Source organism: Zea mays, chromosome 5 (assembly GCF_902167145.1).
Source record: "Zea mays cultivar B73 chromosome 5, Zm-B73-REFERENCE-NAM-5.0, whole genome shotgun sequence".
Lineage (NCBI taxonomy): Eukaryota > Viridiplantae > Streptophyta > Magnoliopsida > Poales > Poaceae > Zea > Zea mays.
Genome location: NC_050100.1, coordinates 2,399,119 through 2,416,470, shown reverse-complemented (window position 1 = coordinate 2,416,470; position 17,352 = coordinate 2,399,119). Strand labels below are relative to the sequence as shown.

Sequence of the window (17,352 nt, the reverse complement as noted above, 5' to 3'; positions counted from 1 at the left end):
AGGGCAAGCTTACTGACAAAGGGCCCACCTGTAAGTCCGCGCCTTATTCCGAGGGCGATGGGCCTCGAGGCCCATAATATAGCTCTAATGAAAGCTTGCTGAAATCAGCACAAAAGCATTATTTCTTGCCTGCAAGACACCAGAGCTTGGTTCAGGCAGAGACTATGTGAAAAGAGACCCCACAGCTGGATTGTTTGGGCCTGAGCTTCCACGGAAACATGATCCAGTAGCAGTAACGTTCAGACAAAATTTGCATTCAACATATATGGTCATAGAAAACATTGTTTTGCACTGTTCACGGCGTGGAGTTGAAATATGAGATGCGATAGGAGATATAAGCCTATCTCCAAAACAATACATCAACATCCTCATCCTTCGATGGTTATTTATATTTGATTGAGGGATCAAGTGGCTACTTCAGCAAAGTCGTCTGATTGTTACAACGTCTACTGTTTTCTAGAAATTCGCAGGTATTGGCTGCAATGACTACATCATTTGATAGTAATCACAGAAGTTGTACGTACTAAAAAAATCTGCAGCTTCCTAGAACTTCGCATCCACTTACAGGCTAGTTACAGTTCCATGCCGATCAATCCAAAGCAGAATCATATCCATTCAACTGGCAAGCTAAGCTACCTGATGACCCACTCGTCGCTACGTTCCGCAGCGACGGCGCCGCAGCGCGGCTCCTCCTGGCGGTGGTAGTCTCTCCGGATGGTCCACAGCAGCTCGCTGCACCGCCGCATGGACGGCCGCTCATCCCTGGCCGCCGCGACGCTCTGCGCTGCCAGCGCCAGCGTCCTCTCCACTGCGGCCACCGACGCCGGGCTCCGCCGCATCCTGGGGTCCATGGCCACCACGGCTTCCCCTGCTCTGCACTTCTGCAACGCCTGCACGGCACAGCTTTTACTGTGAGTTTCCCTAGCTCTGCTGCGGTTACATATCATGCTCCGCTTGTTTTTTTTTTCTTACCCATTTGGTGGTGAGCCGGGCCTCGCCGCCGCGGCTGCGCTCGACGGGCGGCCGGCCGGTGGCTAGCTCCACGAGGAGGACGCCGAAGGCGTACACGTCGCTCTTGTCGGTCAGCTGGTACGTGATCAGGTACTCCGGGTCCACGTACCCGGCGGCGCTCCTCGCCGGCGTTGCGTCGGAGCCTGAGCCCGACCCCGAGGCCGCAGTCCCGGCCAGCCCAAAGCCGGCCACCTTCGCCGCCAGCGCGTCGGTCAGTAGCACGCCTGACGACCGGATGCCGCCATGGATGATCGGACGCTCTGCAACCCACCATGGTACCTTGTGAGTTTCAGGCAATCAGATTGGTCCCACTTCTTGTTCTAACAGACCAATTTACTCTGTTTCACTTTCACCATGAGTTGCAACAACCACAACCACATCACAGTTTGATTTGATCTGTAGAACATGAACTGAGTCAGCTTCGTACCTTTGTACTCGTGCAGGTAGGTGATGGCCTGAGCAACGTCGATCGCGATGTTGAGCCGTTGCGCGAGCTCTAAACCATTTCCACATGATTCTGCAGGGTTTTTTCCACACCGCAAAATCAATGCATCAGTATCCTATCCTCCTAGAGTGACAAACACCAGTTCAATGCAGATTCTATGATAGAACATAGAAGTATAGAACAGAACAGTTTATACTGAAACAGTGGTCTACTGACTACTGAAAGAATGTAGACGAGAAACTAGCACAGTCAACAGGATGATATTCCATAGCAACACCGCATACCATCCAAATGTTCCCTCAAGGAACCATTGCCGACATACTCGACTACGACGAGACTATCAGCTGCGCGTTCGAAGAATCCAAAGAGCCTCGCCAGATTCCTGTGCTGGATCTTCTCAAGCTCCCTCCAGAGTTCAGCCGTCGGACTCTGGTCGTTCAGCTGAGGAGAGGTAATTAGTAACACTGCTGCAATTCGCCTGCTCTATGAGCAATCCAAAGCATGGATGACGGTGGTGTTCGGTTCCCAACCTTCGTGACACATTTGACGGCGATCTGAGAACCATCCCTGAGCTTTCCTCTGTACATGGTGCTTGAGCGTCCCTGCCTTATCACGTTCTTTTCGCTGAAGTTTGATGTTGCCTTCGACACGTCAGCGATGGTGAGAGCCCTGCCTTCCTGCCATGATCCTGCTGCTGCACTCAAGTTTGCTTCATTCCATCCATGATAGGATCCTATTTCCACGGGATCGAACAGTAGTCAGAAATAGAATCGGGCATGATAGGAGCCTACTCCTGCTACTGAAGAGCTGAGGAAGAAGGGAAGAGGAGACATCACTGCAGCGATACCTGAATCCATGGAGCGCTTGCTCTTCTTCTCCTCCTCCTCCTCCTCTTCCCCGGCTTTGACCTGCCGGCGCGGCACGAAGCAGCCGGTGAAGGCGCCGGCGACCCGCTGCGCCGCCGCACTGAAGGAGCCACTCCTGCTGACCTGGGAGGAGCGGGCGCTGTAGGCCGAGAACTGCCGGCCGTAGCCGCAGGCATCAGGGGAGGAGGACGTCCGGCCATAGCCGTAAGAAGCACCGGAGCCCGAAAGCTCGGCGCTTTTCATGCCGCCGCTGGACCGCCTCCTTGACGCTGCTGGCCACGATGCCATGTGTGGGAGGCAGCTCTCATCTGGTGCCGGCCGCGCTCCATCCCCGGCGCTGCGTGGGCGTTTGATATGGGGCGACGACTCGACGCTGTTCAACGGAACGGGGCGTGGTTGGTGTCGCCGTCCGGCCGCTGGGACGGCTGGGTCATACGGGCCCCGCGTCGCATGCCGAGGATGGCCTGCGCATTATTGAGAGCGGAGCACCTGGTTTCTTGTCTTGACAAGGTCACAGTCTCACAGACTCACAACTCACAAGGTACCAGACCGTCCGTTAATTACACAATTGCCATGTGAACTCTTTTGGAACGAAATAATGTTGCCGAGGAAGAGCAAAAACGAAACGCTGATCGGGTGCGCTGTCACGGTTTGGTTGGAACGGACGTACTCTTTTCGTTCTATTTTTATTTTTTCGCGTTTTAGTTCAAAAATACACTAACAAATGATAAAAATTAGAGAATGCAGATAGTTACAATCAGACAGACTTGGTCAGATTAGTACAAACTGCAGTTCAATTGCCTACTTTTTCTGGTCCAATTCAACGGGTTTCGTAATAAAAATTTGTTACGTAGTGAAGGAACAGGAATGAGGAACTTCTGTTGGCTCTCTACAAAAAATATCGAAATAATTTGGTATGCCAAATCCACCACACGGGGAGAGTGAGGATCTGTTTCGCTCAAGAAAACAAAAAAAAGAAGGGGCCCGAGGTCGTAGCAGCTCTGGATGATTTTGACGATGGGAAGAGGAGAAAGAAGATGACATCTAGGCAATACTCCGCAATACAGAAATATAATAGCATATCTGAAGTGCATAGAATGGCGTATTTCTGAGAACCTAAGAGTTATAATAGCGTATCTCAATTCTCAGAATAGGTGAGTGCTAATGGTATTTTTCGGAGCCGTCAAAATTGTGATGGCAACGATCAGAAAATCAAAAAAGAATGGACAATTAAGGTATTTCAGGTTCTTCCTACTTCCTCTTCCTCTCCGCAGCAAAATTTCAGCCGCATATATGGCATTTCTCCTACTTCAGGGACCTGTCAAAGAAAGCTGAATGCAATTAGCACACAAGCAAGTAGAAAAGACACGTTCAACTTGCAAGTGGAAGAGACATAAAGTACTGTCACAATTGACTGCTGTTTACAGCAAGAAAAATCACTATAAGAATCACACGCAAACCAATCGATATGTACACAGACAGGATACACAAAACTTCCAAAGTTATTTTGTGGGGGTCAATAGAATTTTTTTTTAGAAGTATCAAATTGTAATTTGGTGTCGGTTTAGCGTTATAAGTAGGAAGTAATAGCCAACCTCAATGTAGTTATAAACCCCTTTTCATTTACAAACCCTCAATTGATTAAATACATATTACTAACAACGGCCATTTTACCAGCTTCCAAATGGTCGCTGATATTATTATAGTGCAGGTAGTGTCTCTGTTGGAATTTTAGAGATGCAACACAGCAATATCATTATGGAAAGCCCAATGAACAAGGTTGACATAGACCCAAATAAATGAACGAAATTACTTGGTTCTTTAGTCAGAAAATATTCTGTGAAAATGATAGCATGTGTTGGTAGAACTTATGTTTGCATAAAGTAAAATGATTTTCAAGGCATAAGTGATATTGCTACCTTTTGGAAGACGATCCAGAGCCTTTACCCTTCTCTCTAGAGAGATGCACTTGATCTTTGCCTTCATCTTCTAGACTCACATCTATGGAGTATGTAGCCTCTGCTCTACTCAGGCTGGCCAATCTTCTTGGAAGAAAAATGTTGTAGTAATACTTAGCCAAATCTGTTGTTCTCTCTGAGCTAAACTGCTTCAAGGCAACCTTCATGAAGCATTTATCACTACACTTACTCTGAGGAATCAACTTCTCAATATCAGCAAGTTTTTTCTTGTCTTCTGCTGTCCATAACTTCAGAACTCGCTCACCCATTGCATCAAACCCGCAGTTTCTGAAAGCCTGCTCACCCAATTGATACTTGACCCTCTTCCAGGCCTCTTTTACATGAACTTTTGCACAGGTCTCAGATCCAGGGTCAGAACATTTACACTTACCATCCTCTGATTTCCTTGTCTTCGGTGGATCTACAATGGGTGGCAGCATGACCACCGTGCCCATCCTTTGTAAGGTATCATTGTGACTTCTATAGTTAGCCTTACATTCCTCAGATGGGTCATTAATCCACTCAGGGACAGCAGCTGCACATTTGTCAGGGTCTATCCCAATATGTTTGCTCGTTGATTCAAGAAAACTAGATACGCGACTCACTCGACCAGCTATCCTTTCAGAACTCCTCGTGCCTTGTTTGTGATGTCTTTTCTGTTTCTGTTAGCATGCAGAAATGAATTAAACAACAACTTGAACAAACTTAAAAATGATAGATGAAATATTGGAAGGCACCAAACAATAATAGCAACAAATATTTCTAAAGACTGCCATTGGAAGCAGGATCGGCGATATATGTTTTTCATTAACAGCAGAGATGGGCACGACAAATTCAGTCTTATGGCAAACAATTTCCACACACATTTCTACTTACTATTACTAGTCACGAGAACTGGGGTATCGAGAGCCTAGATATGTGATAATTTAGCAAACCTAAGAACCAATCTACTAAGGCATGATCAGGAGGACATATCGACAACTATGATACCTTATTTCCTTAAGCATGACCACAAATAAAAATAAATTATTATGAACTAAATTTATGAAAGGGGGATACAAGAGCACTTGCACTTGTTAAAACATCTGATTTGACTGACATTGAACAGCGTAGGTCATGGTGCTTGTATTCTTTCTTTGTTCATCATACATAACCATCGGAGGACACATGATAAGTGATAGAATAAAACATAAAGGAATAATGTCTTGACTGAATCCTTTTCCTACATAATGAATGAAAAATCTAACCATAATGATAATGTAATTAAGCAAAAAATATTCCTCCTACAAAGTCACACGTCGACAATGAGAGTGATAATAAAACTAACAATGCAATTTTCCAGTATGTATACTAACTGGATGTATCATGTGACACAATAAGAAAATCACAATCAATGAAATAATGACACACCAATAACTACACCATCAGAAATCTGAAACAAGGTAACGGTGAAAAAACATTAATGGCATGGCAACAATTTAACGATATCTTTCAAAAACAGGCAACTCCAGTTAATAATTTCATCCGATAAAACCACCATCCATCAATGTGACAGAATCTTGACATGGGAACCATGACCAAGATGATTCCATCACAATAACGTGGAAATAAATAGCACCACCTCTCCATTTTATCATCTTAAACATGCTCAAGAGGCTGAATTAGTCATATCAAACAACAACAGAATTAATAACAAGAATAAAAGATACCAGAAATGAAAGATGCAGACAATCTTAGCCCGTCCAACTAAAAATGACGTGTACTATTCGGACACAGAATCTGCCACGAGAAATGGAAGATGCAGACGAACCAATTGCCATCCAGACAGCCGAGAATCTCGCTTTGAAGACACGGTTTCAGCAAGCGAGACCCATGGATAGACAACAGCTGATAGTTCCGTGTCCAAACGAATACAGGGGCAAGCAATGGGGGCGAGTGAAAGACACCTAACGAAACTTTTTCCCGAGCCTAAAAACACCGGCACTATTTAATCCGTTTTAGAAGAAAACTAACGAGAGCGCCCCGAAGACAGCGATCCTCGTGCACGCAAATCCCAAGAATTCAAACGCGTCGAGAGAAAACCCGGCGGATTGGCCCAGAAAGAACGGTCACCTTGGGGTAGGGAGTGTCGGGATCGTCGGGGTCGAGCTCGTAGCGCAACTGCCGCACCGCCAGCATCACCGCCCTCAGCTGCTCCTCGTCGACGTCGATGCCACGGTTGCGTCTGCGCACGGCCCACAGCTCCCCCGCGGCCGCGCCACGCGCCCACGCCACCGCGCCTTCCACGTCCACCTGCGCCGACACCTCTGGGGCGCGCCGGAGCCTGGGGGAACCCGGGGGCGCGCCGGAGCCGCCGGGAGAGACGTTGGACCTGACCATCTGGAGCGTCACCTCCGCCGGCGAGGTGTTTGCGAGAATGCGGCGGTGCGGCGTGGTTTCGGAGAGGACCTTTTGGCGCCGGGTTGATGTCCCGCTCTCTTTTTGCCTGCGGTTGTCTTTGCGAGCTGGAGTGGGTTTTTATGGGGTGTATGTGATGGTTCCGGGTTTACGTGGAAATATAGTTTATAATATCAATTTAAATCATTTTAAAAATATTTTAATCTAAACAATAAATTAAATGACTTATCTAAATGTCTTTTAAAATTTTATAGCTCTAGCTTTATGATTTTTTAGAGCATCTAATGATCTGCTCTATCTGATTTTCTAGAACTAAAGTTGTCGTAAACAAGACCTAAAACATATCAACAAGAAGCTTTAAAATAGAGCCCTAAGAATTGAAATAAGACCATACATAAAATGTTTAGGGTCTCAGATAAATTTTTACTCTAACAGGTAGGCCTTAAATGATACTATTTAAGAAATAAATCATGTTATTGGTAAATAAATAGTTGTAGATTAATAAGTAACGAGTATAGCACTCCACTATATGAGGTACTATATTTAGGATCTGAAAGACCGAGCTTTAGAATCATTTGATGAATTTTTATAAAACAGGATCACTATTGGAGGATGTTTTATGACCCTGAGCCATATCTTTCAAAATACAACCTTGTTTAGGTCCTCTCTTGGAGATGCTCTAATGGACGTCGCCTCTAGCGGTGGCTGCCTGCTACGCTAGTGGTGGGCGTCTGAAAAATTCTGGTTCGATAATTGAAGTAATTTAAATTTTGGGTTTTAAGATTTTTTATCTAAAATTATAACGGGTTTTACATTATTCGAAAATTTGGGTATATTTAAACTACCTAAACTGTTATATCAACTCCATAAGACACACATACACAATATTAAATTAGTACAAAACATAGTCTAAATAATGATATACATTGACGTGGTTTCTGGAATTGGGGGAGAATAAGATTTGTGTTCGGCAGGGGTGTTAGCGCGGACTCACTCCAAATGGTGAGATGTGATAGGCTCAAGGGTGGATCTGAGGCGAGTCGGTTATACTGGTTCAGGCCGAAGCCCTAGTCCAGTGCAGTGCTGATCGTAGCATTGCTTGAATCGTGTCACAGTTGGATGCTTATGTGAAGTTGTAAAGATATGCGATAATGTTTGGATGGGGTTGTCTTGCCCTTTTATAGCCCAAGGGTAGATGTTACACTGAGGACTAGTATTCTACTGGGGTAGAGTTTTGCCTCTTGCTTCTGGGTTTCGTAGCCCTTGTGGTCTCCTCGTTGGGTCATGCTTCTGGGCCTTGTAGTTCCTGTGGAGTCGTCTGCCGAGGCATGCGCTGTCGTACCTCTTGTATGGCGTCACGTCCTGTCCGCCTTTCTATAGCTACTCCAATTTAGACGTGGCAGTGTTTGTCAGGTTCTGTTGAGTCGGCTCAAGGAGTGGTTTAGTGATGTCTTAAGTACAACTTCATCTTCCATCATTCCTTAACGCCATCTTTCATCATGCGTTGGTGCGCGTCTTGTACGACATAGCGCCATGTCCCCCTCGAGTGTATGGGTCACTGTAGAGATCCCGATGCTAAGGTTTCTACGGTCGGGGTCGTCCGGTCCCATGGGTCAGCAGGGATACATATCCGTCGTCATGTTTGACAAAGACCCCACGATGCCACGTGTCGACGTTGCTTGACAGTACTAGGCCGGCTCTTCCTGGGATTCGACTGTCGTCTTGCTAGGTTGCTCGTAGGACAGGTTGGTCGGCTCCCTCGCCTCGCTAGGTTGCTCGGTGCGCAGATTAGTCGGTAGCCCCGCCTCGCTGGCTTGCTCGACGGATATTTGTTCGGTGGGCATGTCGACTTGGTGGGCCATCCCTGGTGGCCTTTTGGGCCTTCTCGCTGAACTTCTTTGTAGGAAACGGGTGACGCCTAAGAGGGGGAGTGAATTAGGACTTCTAAAACTTTTACTAAACTAGGCCACAATTAAATCCCTAGAGCAAAACCTATGCAAATAATCAAAACTAGAATGTGCAAACTAGGTTTTGTCTAAGTGTTGCTATCTCTACCGCAAAGGCTAAGTTTCAATCTACACTAAATAAGTATGACTACAAGATTGAAACTTAAATGCTTAATATAAATGCGGAATGTAAAGAGCTAAGTAGAGAAGCAAACTCTCGTGGATGACGCCGGTATTTTTACCGAGGTATCCGGAACTGCGCAAGGTCCCGACTAATCCTCGTTGGTGCCCCTACGCAAAGGGAAGCCCACGCGAGGGCCAAGCACCTCGGTCGAGTAACTCCGTAGAGAGCCACGGGCCTTCTCCACGTGCAAGTGGTGCTCCGCTTCCGGCTCCTCTCGGACGCTCCCCGCCGTCTCCACTATCGAGCTTCCGGCCGAAACGCCGCGGGCCTCGTTCCCTCCGGTACACGGTGGCGGCCGTGACACAAACGTGGTTGTCACAATTTCAACGACTCACGCAAGAGCCGAGGGGTTGTGTGGTTTTACAAAACTCACTCAACTAACTAGGGTTTACCTAGAGCAAGCGCTAAAGCGGGCTAACTAACCTAAGCACTTCGCAAAGCACCTACGCTAATCACCGAGTGATTCTATTAAGCACTTGGGTGTTTGAGCTCTTTGAAATATGCACTATGTGTCTTGGTATGTTGCTTGGGCTCTCACACTTGAGAATGGTCGGTTGGGGTGGTATTTATAGCCTCCACACCCCAAACTAGCCGTTGGACAGAAAGCAGCAGCTTTCTGTCGTCGGGTGCACCGGACAGTCCGGTGCACCACCGGACATCTACTGTGCAGTGTCCGGTGCACGCCACGTCAGCCGACCGTTGGCGCTTGTAGCAGTCGACCGTTGGATCCGACCGTTGCCGTCTGCCCGAGGTGAAAGGGAATTAGGCTCACACCTAGTCCCTAATTAATTTTGGTGGTTGAATTGCCCAACACAAATAATTGGACTAACTAGTTTGCTCAAGTATATAGATTATACAGGTATAAAAGGTTCACACTCAGCCAATAAAAAGATCAAGTTTTGGATTCAACAAAGGAGCAAAGAGTCAACCGAAGGCACCTCTGGTCTGGAGGCACCGGACTGTCCGGTGCACCACCGGACAGTGTCCGGTGCACCAGAGGACTCCAACTCAAACTCGCTACCTTCGGGAATTTCTCAGGCCGGCGCGCTATAATTCACCGGACTGTCCGGTGTACACCGGACAGTGTCCGGTGCTCCAAGGAAGCGCGGCCTCCGGAACTCGCCAGCCTCGGGAACGGGCAGCAGCCGCTCCGCTATAATTCACCGGACATGTCCGGTGTGCACCGGACTGTCCGGTGTACCAGCGGAGCAACGACTATTTCGGCGCCAACGGCTACCTGCGACGCATTTATTGCGCGCTCTGCGCGCGCAGAAGACAGGCGCGCCCATACTGGCGCACCGGACAAGGAACAGTGCATGTCCGGTGTGCACCGGACATCCAGGAGGGCCCACAAGTCAGAAGCTCCAACGGTCAGAATCCAACGGCAGTAATGACGTGGCGGGGGCACCGGACATGTCCGGTGTGCACCGGACTGTCCGGTGCGCCATTGAACAGACAGCCTCCACCAACGGTCAAGTTTGGTGGTTGGGGCTATAAATACCCCAACCACCCCCACATTCATTGATCCAAGTTTTCCACTTCTCAACCACTTACAAGAGCTAGGCATTCAATTCTAGACACACCGAAGAGATCAAATCCTCTCCAATTCCACAAAAGGCTTTAGTGATTAGCGAGAGAGATTTGCCGTGTTCTTTTGAGCTCTTGCGCTTGGATTGCTTCTTTTCTTTCTCACTTGCTCTTGTGATCAACACTCAATTGTAATCAAGGCAAGAGGCACCAATTGTGTGGTGGCCCTTGCGGGGAAGTTTTATTCCCGGCTTTGATTTGAGAAGAGAAGCTCACTCGGTCCGAGGGACCGTTTGAGAGAGGGAAGGGTTGAAAGAGACCCGGCCTTTGTGGCCTCCTCAACGGGGAGTAGGTTTGCAAGAACCGAACCTCGGTAAAACAAATCCGCGTGTCACACTCTTCATTTGCTTGCGATTTGTTTTGCGCCCTCTCTCGCGGACTCGTTTACATTTCTAACGCTAACCCGGCTTGTAGTTGTGATTATTTTTGAGAATTTCAGTTTCGCCCTATTCACCCCCCCTCTAGGCGACTTTCAATTGGTATCGGAGCCCGGTGCTTCATTAGAGCCTAACCGCTCGAAGTGATGTCGGGAGATCACGCCAAGAAGGAGATGGAGACCGGCGAAAAGCCCACTACAAGCCACGGGAGCACTTTATCGGAAGAGTCCCGCACCAAGAGGAAGGAGAAGAAGAAGAGCTCCTCCAACAAGGGGAAGGAGAAGAAATCTTCTTCTCACCACAAAGAGAAGGAGAGATCTTCCTCTCACAAGCCACATCGGAGTGGGGACAAACACAAGAGGATGAGGAAAGTGGTCTACTACGAGACCGACACTTCATCAACATCGACCTCCGACTCCGATGCGCCCTCCGTAACTTCTAAACGCCAAGAGCGTAAGAAGTTTAGTAAGATCCCCTTACACTATCCTCGTACATCTAGACATACTCCATTACTTTCCGTTCCATTAGGCAAACCGCCAACCTTTGACGGTGAAGATTATGCTAGGTGGAGTGATTTAATGAAATTTCATCTAACCTCACTCCACAAAAGTATATGGAATGTTGTTGAGTTTGGAGCACAGGTACCATCCGTAGGGGATGAGGATTATGATGAGGACGAAGTGGCCCAAATCGAGCACTTCAACTCCCAAGCCACAACCATACTCTTGGCTTCTCTAAATAGAGAGGAATACAACAAGGTGCAAGGGTTGAAGAATGCAAAGGAAATTTGGGACCTCCTCAAGACCGCGCACGAGGGTGATGAACTAACAAAGATCACCAAGCGGGAAACGATCGAGGGGGAGCTCGGTCGCTTTCGACTTCGCCAAGGGGGAAGAGCCACAAGACATGTACAACCGGCTCAAGACTTTGGTGAACCAAGTGCGCAACCTCGGGAGCAAGAAGTGGGATGACCACGAGGTGGTTAAGGTTATTCTTAGATCACTCATTTTCCTTAACCCCACTCAAGTTCAATTAATTCGTGGTAATCCTAGATATACTCAAATGACCCCCGAGGAAGTTATCGGGAATTTTGTGAGCTTTGAATGTATGATCAAGGGCTCCAAGAATATCAACGAGCTTGATGAACCCTCCACGTCCGAAGCACAACCGGTGGCATTTAAGGCGACGGAGGAGAAGAAGGAGGAGTCTACACCAAGTAGACAACCAATTGATGCCTCCAAGCTCGACAATGAGGAGATGGCTTTAATCATCAAAAGCTTTCGCCCAATCCTCAAGCAACGGAAGGGGAAGGATTACAAATCCCGTTCCAAGAAGGTTTGCTACAAGTGTGGTAAGCCCGGTCACTTTATCGCTAAATGTCCATTATCAAGTGACAGTGACAGGGATAACGACAAGAAGGGAAAGAGGAAAGAAAAGAAGAGGTACCACAAGAAGAGGGGCGGCGATGCCCACGTGTGCCGCGAGTGGGACTCCGACGAGAGCTCCACCGAGTCCTCCTCCAACGAGGACACCGCCAACATCGCCGTCACCAAGGGACTCCTCTTCCCAAACGTCGGCCACAAGTGCCTCATGGCAAAGGACGGCAAAAGGATGAAGGTAAAATCAAGATCCTCCACTAAATATGAAACCTCTAGTGATGAGGATGATGCTAGCAATGAGGAGGATAACTTGCGCGTTCTTTTTGCCAACCTTAACATGGAACAAAAGGAAAAACTAAATGAGCTAATTAGTGCCATCCATGAAAAGGATGACCTCTTGGACTCCCAAGAGGACTTCCTAATCAAGGAAAACAAGAAACATGTTAAGGTTAAAAATGCTTATGCTCTAGAAGTAGAAAAATGTCAAAAACTATCTAGTGAGCTAAGCACTTGTCATGACACCATTAACAACCTTAGAAATGAAAATGCTAGATTAATTGCTAAGGTTGATTCTCATGTTTGTATTGATTCAATTCCCGATCTTAGAAATGATAATGATGATTTGCTTGCTAAGATTAAGGAATTGAATGATTCTCTTGCTAGCCTTAGAATAGAAAATGAAAATTTGATCGCTAAGGCTAAAGATTTTGATGTTTGCAATTCTATTATTTCCGACCTTAGAACTAAGAATGATATGTTACATGCTAAGGTTGTTGAATTAAAATCTTGCAAACCCTCTACATCTAATGTTGAGTATGTTTCTATTTGTACTAGATGTAGAGATGTTGATATCAATGCTATTCATGATCACATGTCTTTAATTAAACAACAAAATGATCATATAGCATTATTAGATGCTAAAATTGCCGAGCATAACTTGGAAAATGAAAAGTTTAAATTTGCTAGAAGTATGCTCTATAATGGGAGACGCCCGGGCATCAAGGATGGCATTGGCTTCCAAAGGGGAGACAATGTCAAACTTAATGCCCCTCCTAAAAATTTGTCTAACTTTGTTAAGGGCAAAGCTCCTATGCCTCAGGATAACGAGGGTTACATTTTGTACCCTGTCGGTTATCCCGAGAGCAAAATTAGGAGAATTCACTCTAGGAAGTCTCACTCTGGTCCTAATCATGCTTTTATGTATAAGGGTGAGACATCTAGCTCTAGGCAACCAACCCGTGCTAAGTTGCCTAAGAAGAAAACTCCTAATGCATCAAATGATCATGCTATTTCATTTAAAACTTTTGATGCTTCATATGTGCTTACTAACAAATCCGGCAAGGTAGTTGCCAAGTTTATTGGGGGCAAACACAAGGGCTCTAAGACTTGTGTTTGGGTACCCAAAGTTCTTGTGTCTAATGCCAAAGGACCCAAAACCGTTTGGGTACCTAAAGTCAAGAACTAAAATTGTTTTGTAGGTTTATGCATCCGGGGGCTCAAGTTGGATACTCGACAGCGGGTGCACAAACCACATGACAGGGGAGAAGAAGATGTTCTCCTCATATGAGAAAAACCAAGATCCCCAAAGAGCGATCACATTCGGGGATGGAAATCAAGGTTTGGTCAAAGGTTTGGGTAAAATTGCTATTTCACCTGACCATTCCATTTCCAATGTTTTTCTTGTTGATTCATTAGATTACAATTTGCTTTCCGTTTCTCAATTATGTCAAATGGGCTACAACTGTCTATTCACTGATGTAGGTGTCACTGTCTTTAGAAGAAGTGATGATTCAATAGCATTTAAGGGAGTGTTAGAGGGTCAGCTATACTTGGTAGATTTTGATAGAGCTGAACTCGACACCTGCTTAATTGCTAAGACTAACATGGGTTGGCTCTGGCACCGCCGACTAGCCCATGTTGGGATGAAGAATCTTCATAAGCTTCTAAAGGGAGAACACATTTTAGGATTAACAAATGTTCATTTTGAGAAAGACAGGATTTGTAGCGCATTCCAAGCCGGGAAGCAAGTTGGGATCCAACATCCACACAAGAACATCATGACGACCGACAGGCCGCTTGAGCTACTCCACATGGATCTATTCGGCCCGATTGCTTACATAAGCATCGGCGGGAGTAAGTATTGTCTTGTAATAGTGGATGATTATTCTCGCTTCACTTGGGTGTTCTTTTTGCAGGAAAAATCTCATACCCAAGAGACCTTAAAGGGATTCTTGAGACGGGCTCAAAATGAGTTCGGCTTAAGGATCAAGAAAATTAGAAGCGACAACGGGACGGAGTTCAAGAACTCTCAAATTGAAGGCTTCCTTGAGGAGGAGGGCATCAAACATGAGTTCTCTTCTCCATACACCCCACAACAAAATGGAGTAGTGGAGAGGAAGAATCGAACTCTATTGGACATGGCAAGAACCATGCTTGATGAGTACAAGACTTCGGATCGGTTTTGGGCCGAGGCGGTCAACACCGCTTGCTACGCCATCAACCGGTTGTATCTACACCGAATCCTCAAGAAGACATCATATGAACTCCTAACCGGTAAAAAGCCCAATATTTCATATTTTAGAGTTTTTGGTAGCAAATGCTTTATTCTTGTAAAGAGAGGTAGAAAATCTGAATTTGCTCCTAAAACGGTAGAAGGCTTTTTACTAGGATATGACTCAAACACAAGGGCATATAGAGTCTTTAACAAGTCCTCAGGACTAGTTGAAGTTTCTTGTGACGTTGTGTTTGATGAGACTAACGGCTCTCAAGTAGAGCAAGTTGATCTTGATGAGATAGGTGAAGAACAGGCTCCATGCATAGCGCTAAGGAACATGTCCATTGGGGATGTGTGTCCTAAGGAATCCGAAGAGCCTCCACATACACAAGATCAACCATCCTCCTCCACGCAAGCATCTCCACCAACCCAAAATGAGGACGAGGCTCAAGTTGATGAATGGCAAGATCAAGAAGATGAGCCACCTCAAGATGATGGCAATGATCAAGGGGGAGATGCAAATGATCAAGAAAAGGAGGATGAGCAAGAAACAAGGCCGCCACACCCAAGAGTCCACCAAGCAATCCAACGAGATCACCCCGTCGACACCATCCTCGGCGACATTCATAAGGGGGTAACTACTAGATCTCGTATTGCACATTTTTGTGAACATTACTCTTTTGTTTCCTCTATTGAGCCACACAAGGTAGAGGAAGCACTACAAGATTCGGATTGGGTGGTGGCAATGCAAGAGGAGCTCAACAACTTCACTAGGAATGAGGTATGGCATTTGGTTCCACGTCCTAATCAAAATGTTGTAGGAACCAAATGGGTCTTCCGCAACAAGCAAGATGAGCATGGTGTGGTGACAAGGAACAAAGCTCGACTTGTGGCCAAGGGATACTCCCAAGTCGAAGGTTTGGATTTCGGTGAAACCTATGCACCCGTAGCTAGGCTTGAGTCAATTCGCATATTATTAGCCTATGCTACTTACCATGGCTTTAAGCTTTATCAAATGGACGTGAAAAGTGCCTTCCTCAATGGACCAATCAAGGAAGAGGTCTATGTTGAGCAACCTCCCGGCTTTGAAGACAGTGAGTATCCTAACCATGTCTATAAGCTCTCTAAGGCGCTTTATGGGCTCAAGCAAGCCCCAAGAGCATGGTATGAATGCCTTAGAGATTTTCTTATTGCTAATGGCTTCAAAGTCGGAAAGGCCGATCCTACACTCTTTACTAAAACTCTTGAAAATGACTTGTTTGTATGCCAAATTTATGTTGATGATATTATATTTGGGTCTACTAACGAGTCTACATGTGAAGAGTTTAGTAGGATTATGACACAGAAATTCGAGATGTCTATGATGGGGGAGTTGAAGTATTTCTTAGGATTCCAAGTGAAGCAACTCCAAGAGGGCACCTTCATTAGCCAAACGAAGTACACTCAAGACATTCTAAACAAGTTTGGGATGAAGGATGCCAAGCCCATCAAGACACCCATGGGAACCAATGGGCATCTCGACCTCGACACGGGAGGTAAGTCCGTGGATCAAAAGGTATACCGGTCGATGATAGGTTCTTTGCTATATTTATGTGCATCTCGACCGGACATTATGCTTTCCGTATGCATGTGTGCAAGATTCCAAGCCGACCCTAAGGAAGCTCACCTTACGGCCGTAAAACGAATCTTGAGATATTTGGCTTATACTCCTAAGTTTGGGCTTTGGTATCCTAGGGGATCCACATTTGATTTGATTGGTTATTCGGATGCCGATTGGGCGGGGTGCAAAATCAATAGGAAGAGCACATCGGGAACTTGCCAGTTCTTGGGAAGATCCTTGGTGTCTTGGGCTTCAAAGAAGCAAAATTCGGTCGCTCTTTCCACCGCCGAAGCCGAGTACATTGCCGCAGGACATTGTTGCGCGCAATTGCTTTGGATGAGGCAAACCCTGCGGGACTACAGTTACAAATTAACCAAAGTCCCTTTGCTATGTGATAATGAGAGTGCAATCAAGATGGCGGATAATCCCGTCGAGCATAGTCGCACTAAACACATAGCCATTCGGTATCATTTTCTTAGGGATCACCAACAAAAGGGAGATATCGAGATTTCATACATTAATACTAAAGATCAATTAGCCGATATCTTTACCAAGCCTCTTGATGAACAATCTTTTAACAAACTTAGGCATGAGCTCAATATTCTTGATTCTAGGAACTTCTTTTGTTAAATTGCACACATTGCTCTTCTATATACCTTTGATCATGTCTCTTTCATATGCTATGACTAATGTGTTTTTCAAGTCTATTTCAAACCAAGTCATAGGTGTATTGAAAGGGAATTGGAGTCTTCGGCGAAGACGAAGGCTTCCACTCCGTAACTCATCCTTCGTCGTCGCTCCAAGAGACTCTCCATCTTTGGGGGAGAAAGCAAAAGGACTTCGTCTTTGGTATAATCTTAACTCATTTATTTATGACCAAAGGGGAAGATAGCACTTGAAGGGCTCTAATGATTCCGTTTTTGGCGATTCATGCCAAAGGGGGAGAAAGTATGAGCCCAAAGCAAAAGGACCGCACCACCACCAATTTCAAAAAACTTCGTGTTTCCAAGAATATTATTAGTATCCTATTGTGTTCAAGAGGGGGAGAAAGTAGTATTTCAAAAAGGATATATCAAAACCCTCTTGAACACTAAGAGGAGGATCTCAT

At 46.0% G+C, this 17,352-nt stretch overlaps 2 protein-coding genes across 3 annotated transcripts; both read right to left on the bottom strand.

Moving 5' to 3' along the window:
* Positions 1–349: 349 nt before the first annotated feature.
* Positions 350–3,276, bottom strand: LOC100283046 (uncharacterized). 2 transcript variants are annotated; one of them, XM_008645493.3, is made up of 6 exons: positions 2,304–3,276; positions 1,987–2,189; positions 1,741–1,897; positions 1,439–1,528; positions 973–1,290; positions 350–890 (listed from the first exon to the last, which is right to left on the bottom strand). In XM_008645493.3, the coding sequence occupies exons 1-6, from the start codon at positions 2,608–2,610 to the stop codon at positions 757–759; spliced, it is 1,209 nt and encodes a 402-aa protein (XP_008643715.1). In that variant the 5' UTR covers positions 2,611–3,276; the 3' UTR covers positions 350–756. The 2 variants fall into 2 exon arrangements, with proteins under 2 accessions (XP_008643715.1, NP_001149420.2); NM_001155948.2 differs by having other exon boundaries at positions 358–890; positions 973–1,271; positions 2,304–2,788.
* Positions 3,277–3,365: 89 nt separating this feature from the next.
* On the bottom strand, positions 3,366–6,766 carry LOC103625744 (uncharacterized). Its single transcript, XM_020537821.2, has 3 exons — positions 6,393–6,766; positions 4,242–4,942; positions 3,366–3,640 (listed from the first exon to the last, which is right to left on the bottom strand). The coding sequence occupies exons 1-3, from the start codon at positions 6,657–6,659 to the stop codon at positions 3,628–3,630; spliced, it is 981 nt and encodes a 326-aa protein (XP_020393410.1). The 5' UTR covers positions 6,660–6,766; the 3' UTR covers positions 3,366–3,627.
* Between the last annotated feature and the right edge of the window lie 10,586 nt (positions 6,767–17,352).

Bases quoted from the DNA above. Each gene is read 5' to 3' on its own strand.
- LOC100283046 (NM_001155948.2), bottom strand. From the start codon at position 2,610: ATGGCATCGTGGCCAGCAGCGTCAAGGAGGCGGTCCAGCGGCGGCATG. The intron at 1,898-1,986 runs GTTGGGAACCGA...ACCTCTCCTCAG, and splicing joins CCGTCAAATGTGTCACGAAG to CTGAACGACCAGAGTCCGAC. The intron at 891-972 runs GTAAGAAAAAAA...TGTGCCGTGCAG, and splicing joins CCCGGCTCACCACCAAATGG to GCGTTGCAGAAGTGCAGAGC.
- LOC103625744 (XM_020537821.2), bottom strand. From the start codon at position 6,659: ATGGTCAGGTCCAACGTCTCTCCCGGCGGCTCCGGCGCGCCCCCGGGT. The intron at 4,943-6,392 runs GTGACCGTTCTT...GCATGCTAACAG, and splicing joins CCGACACTCCCTACCCCAAG to AAACAGAAAAGACATCACAA.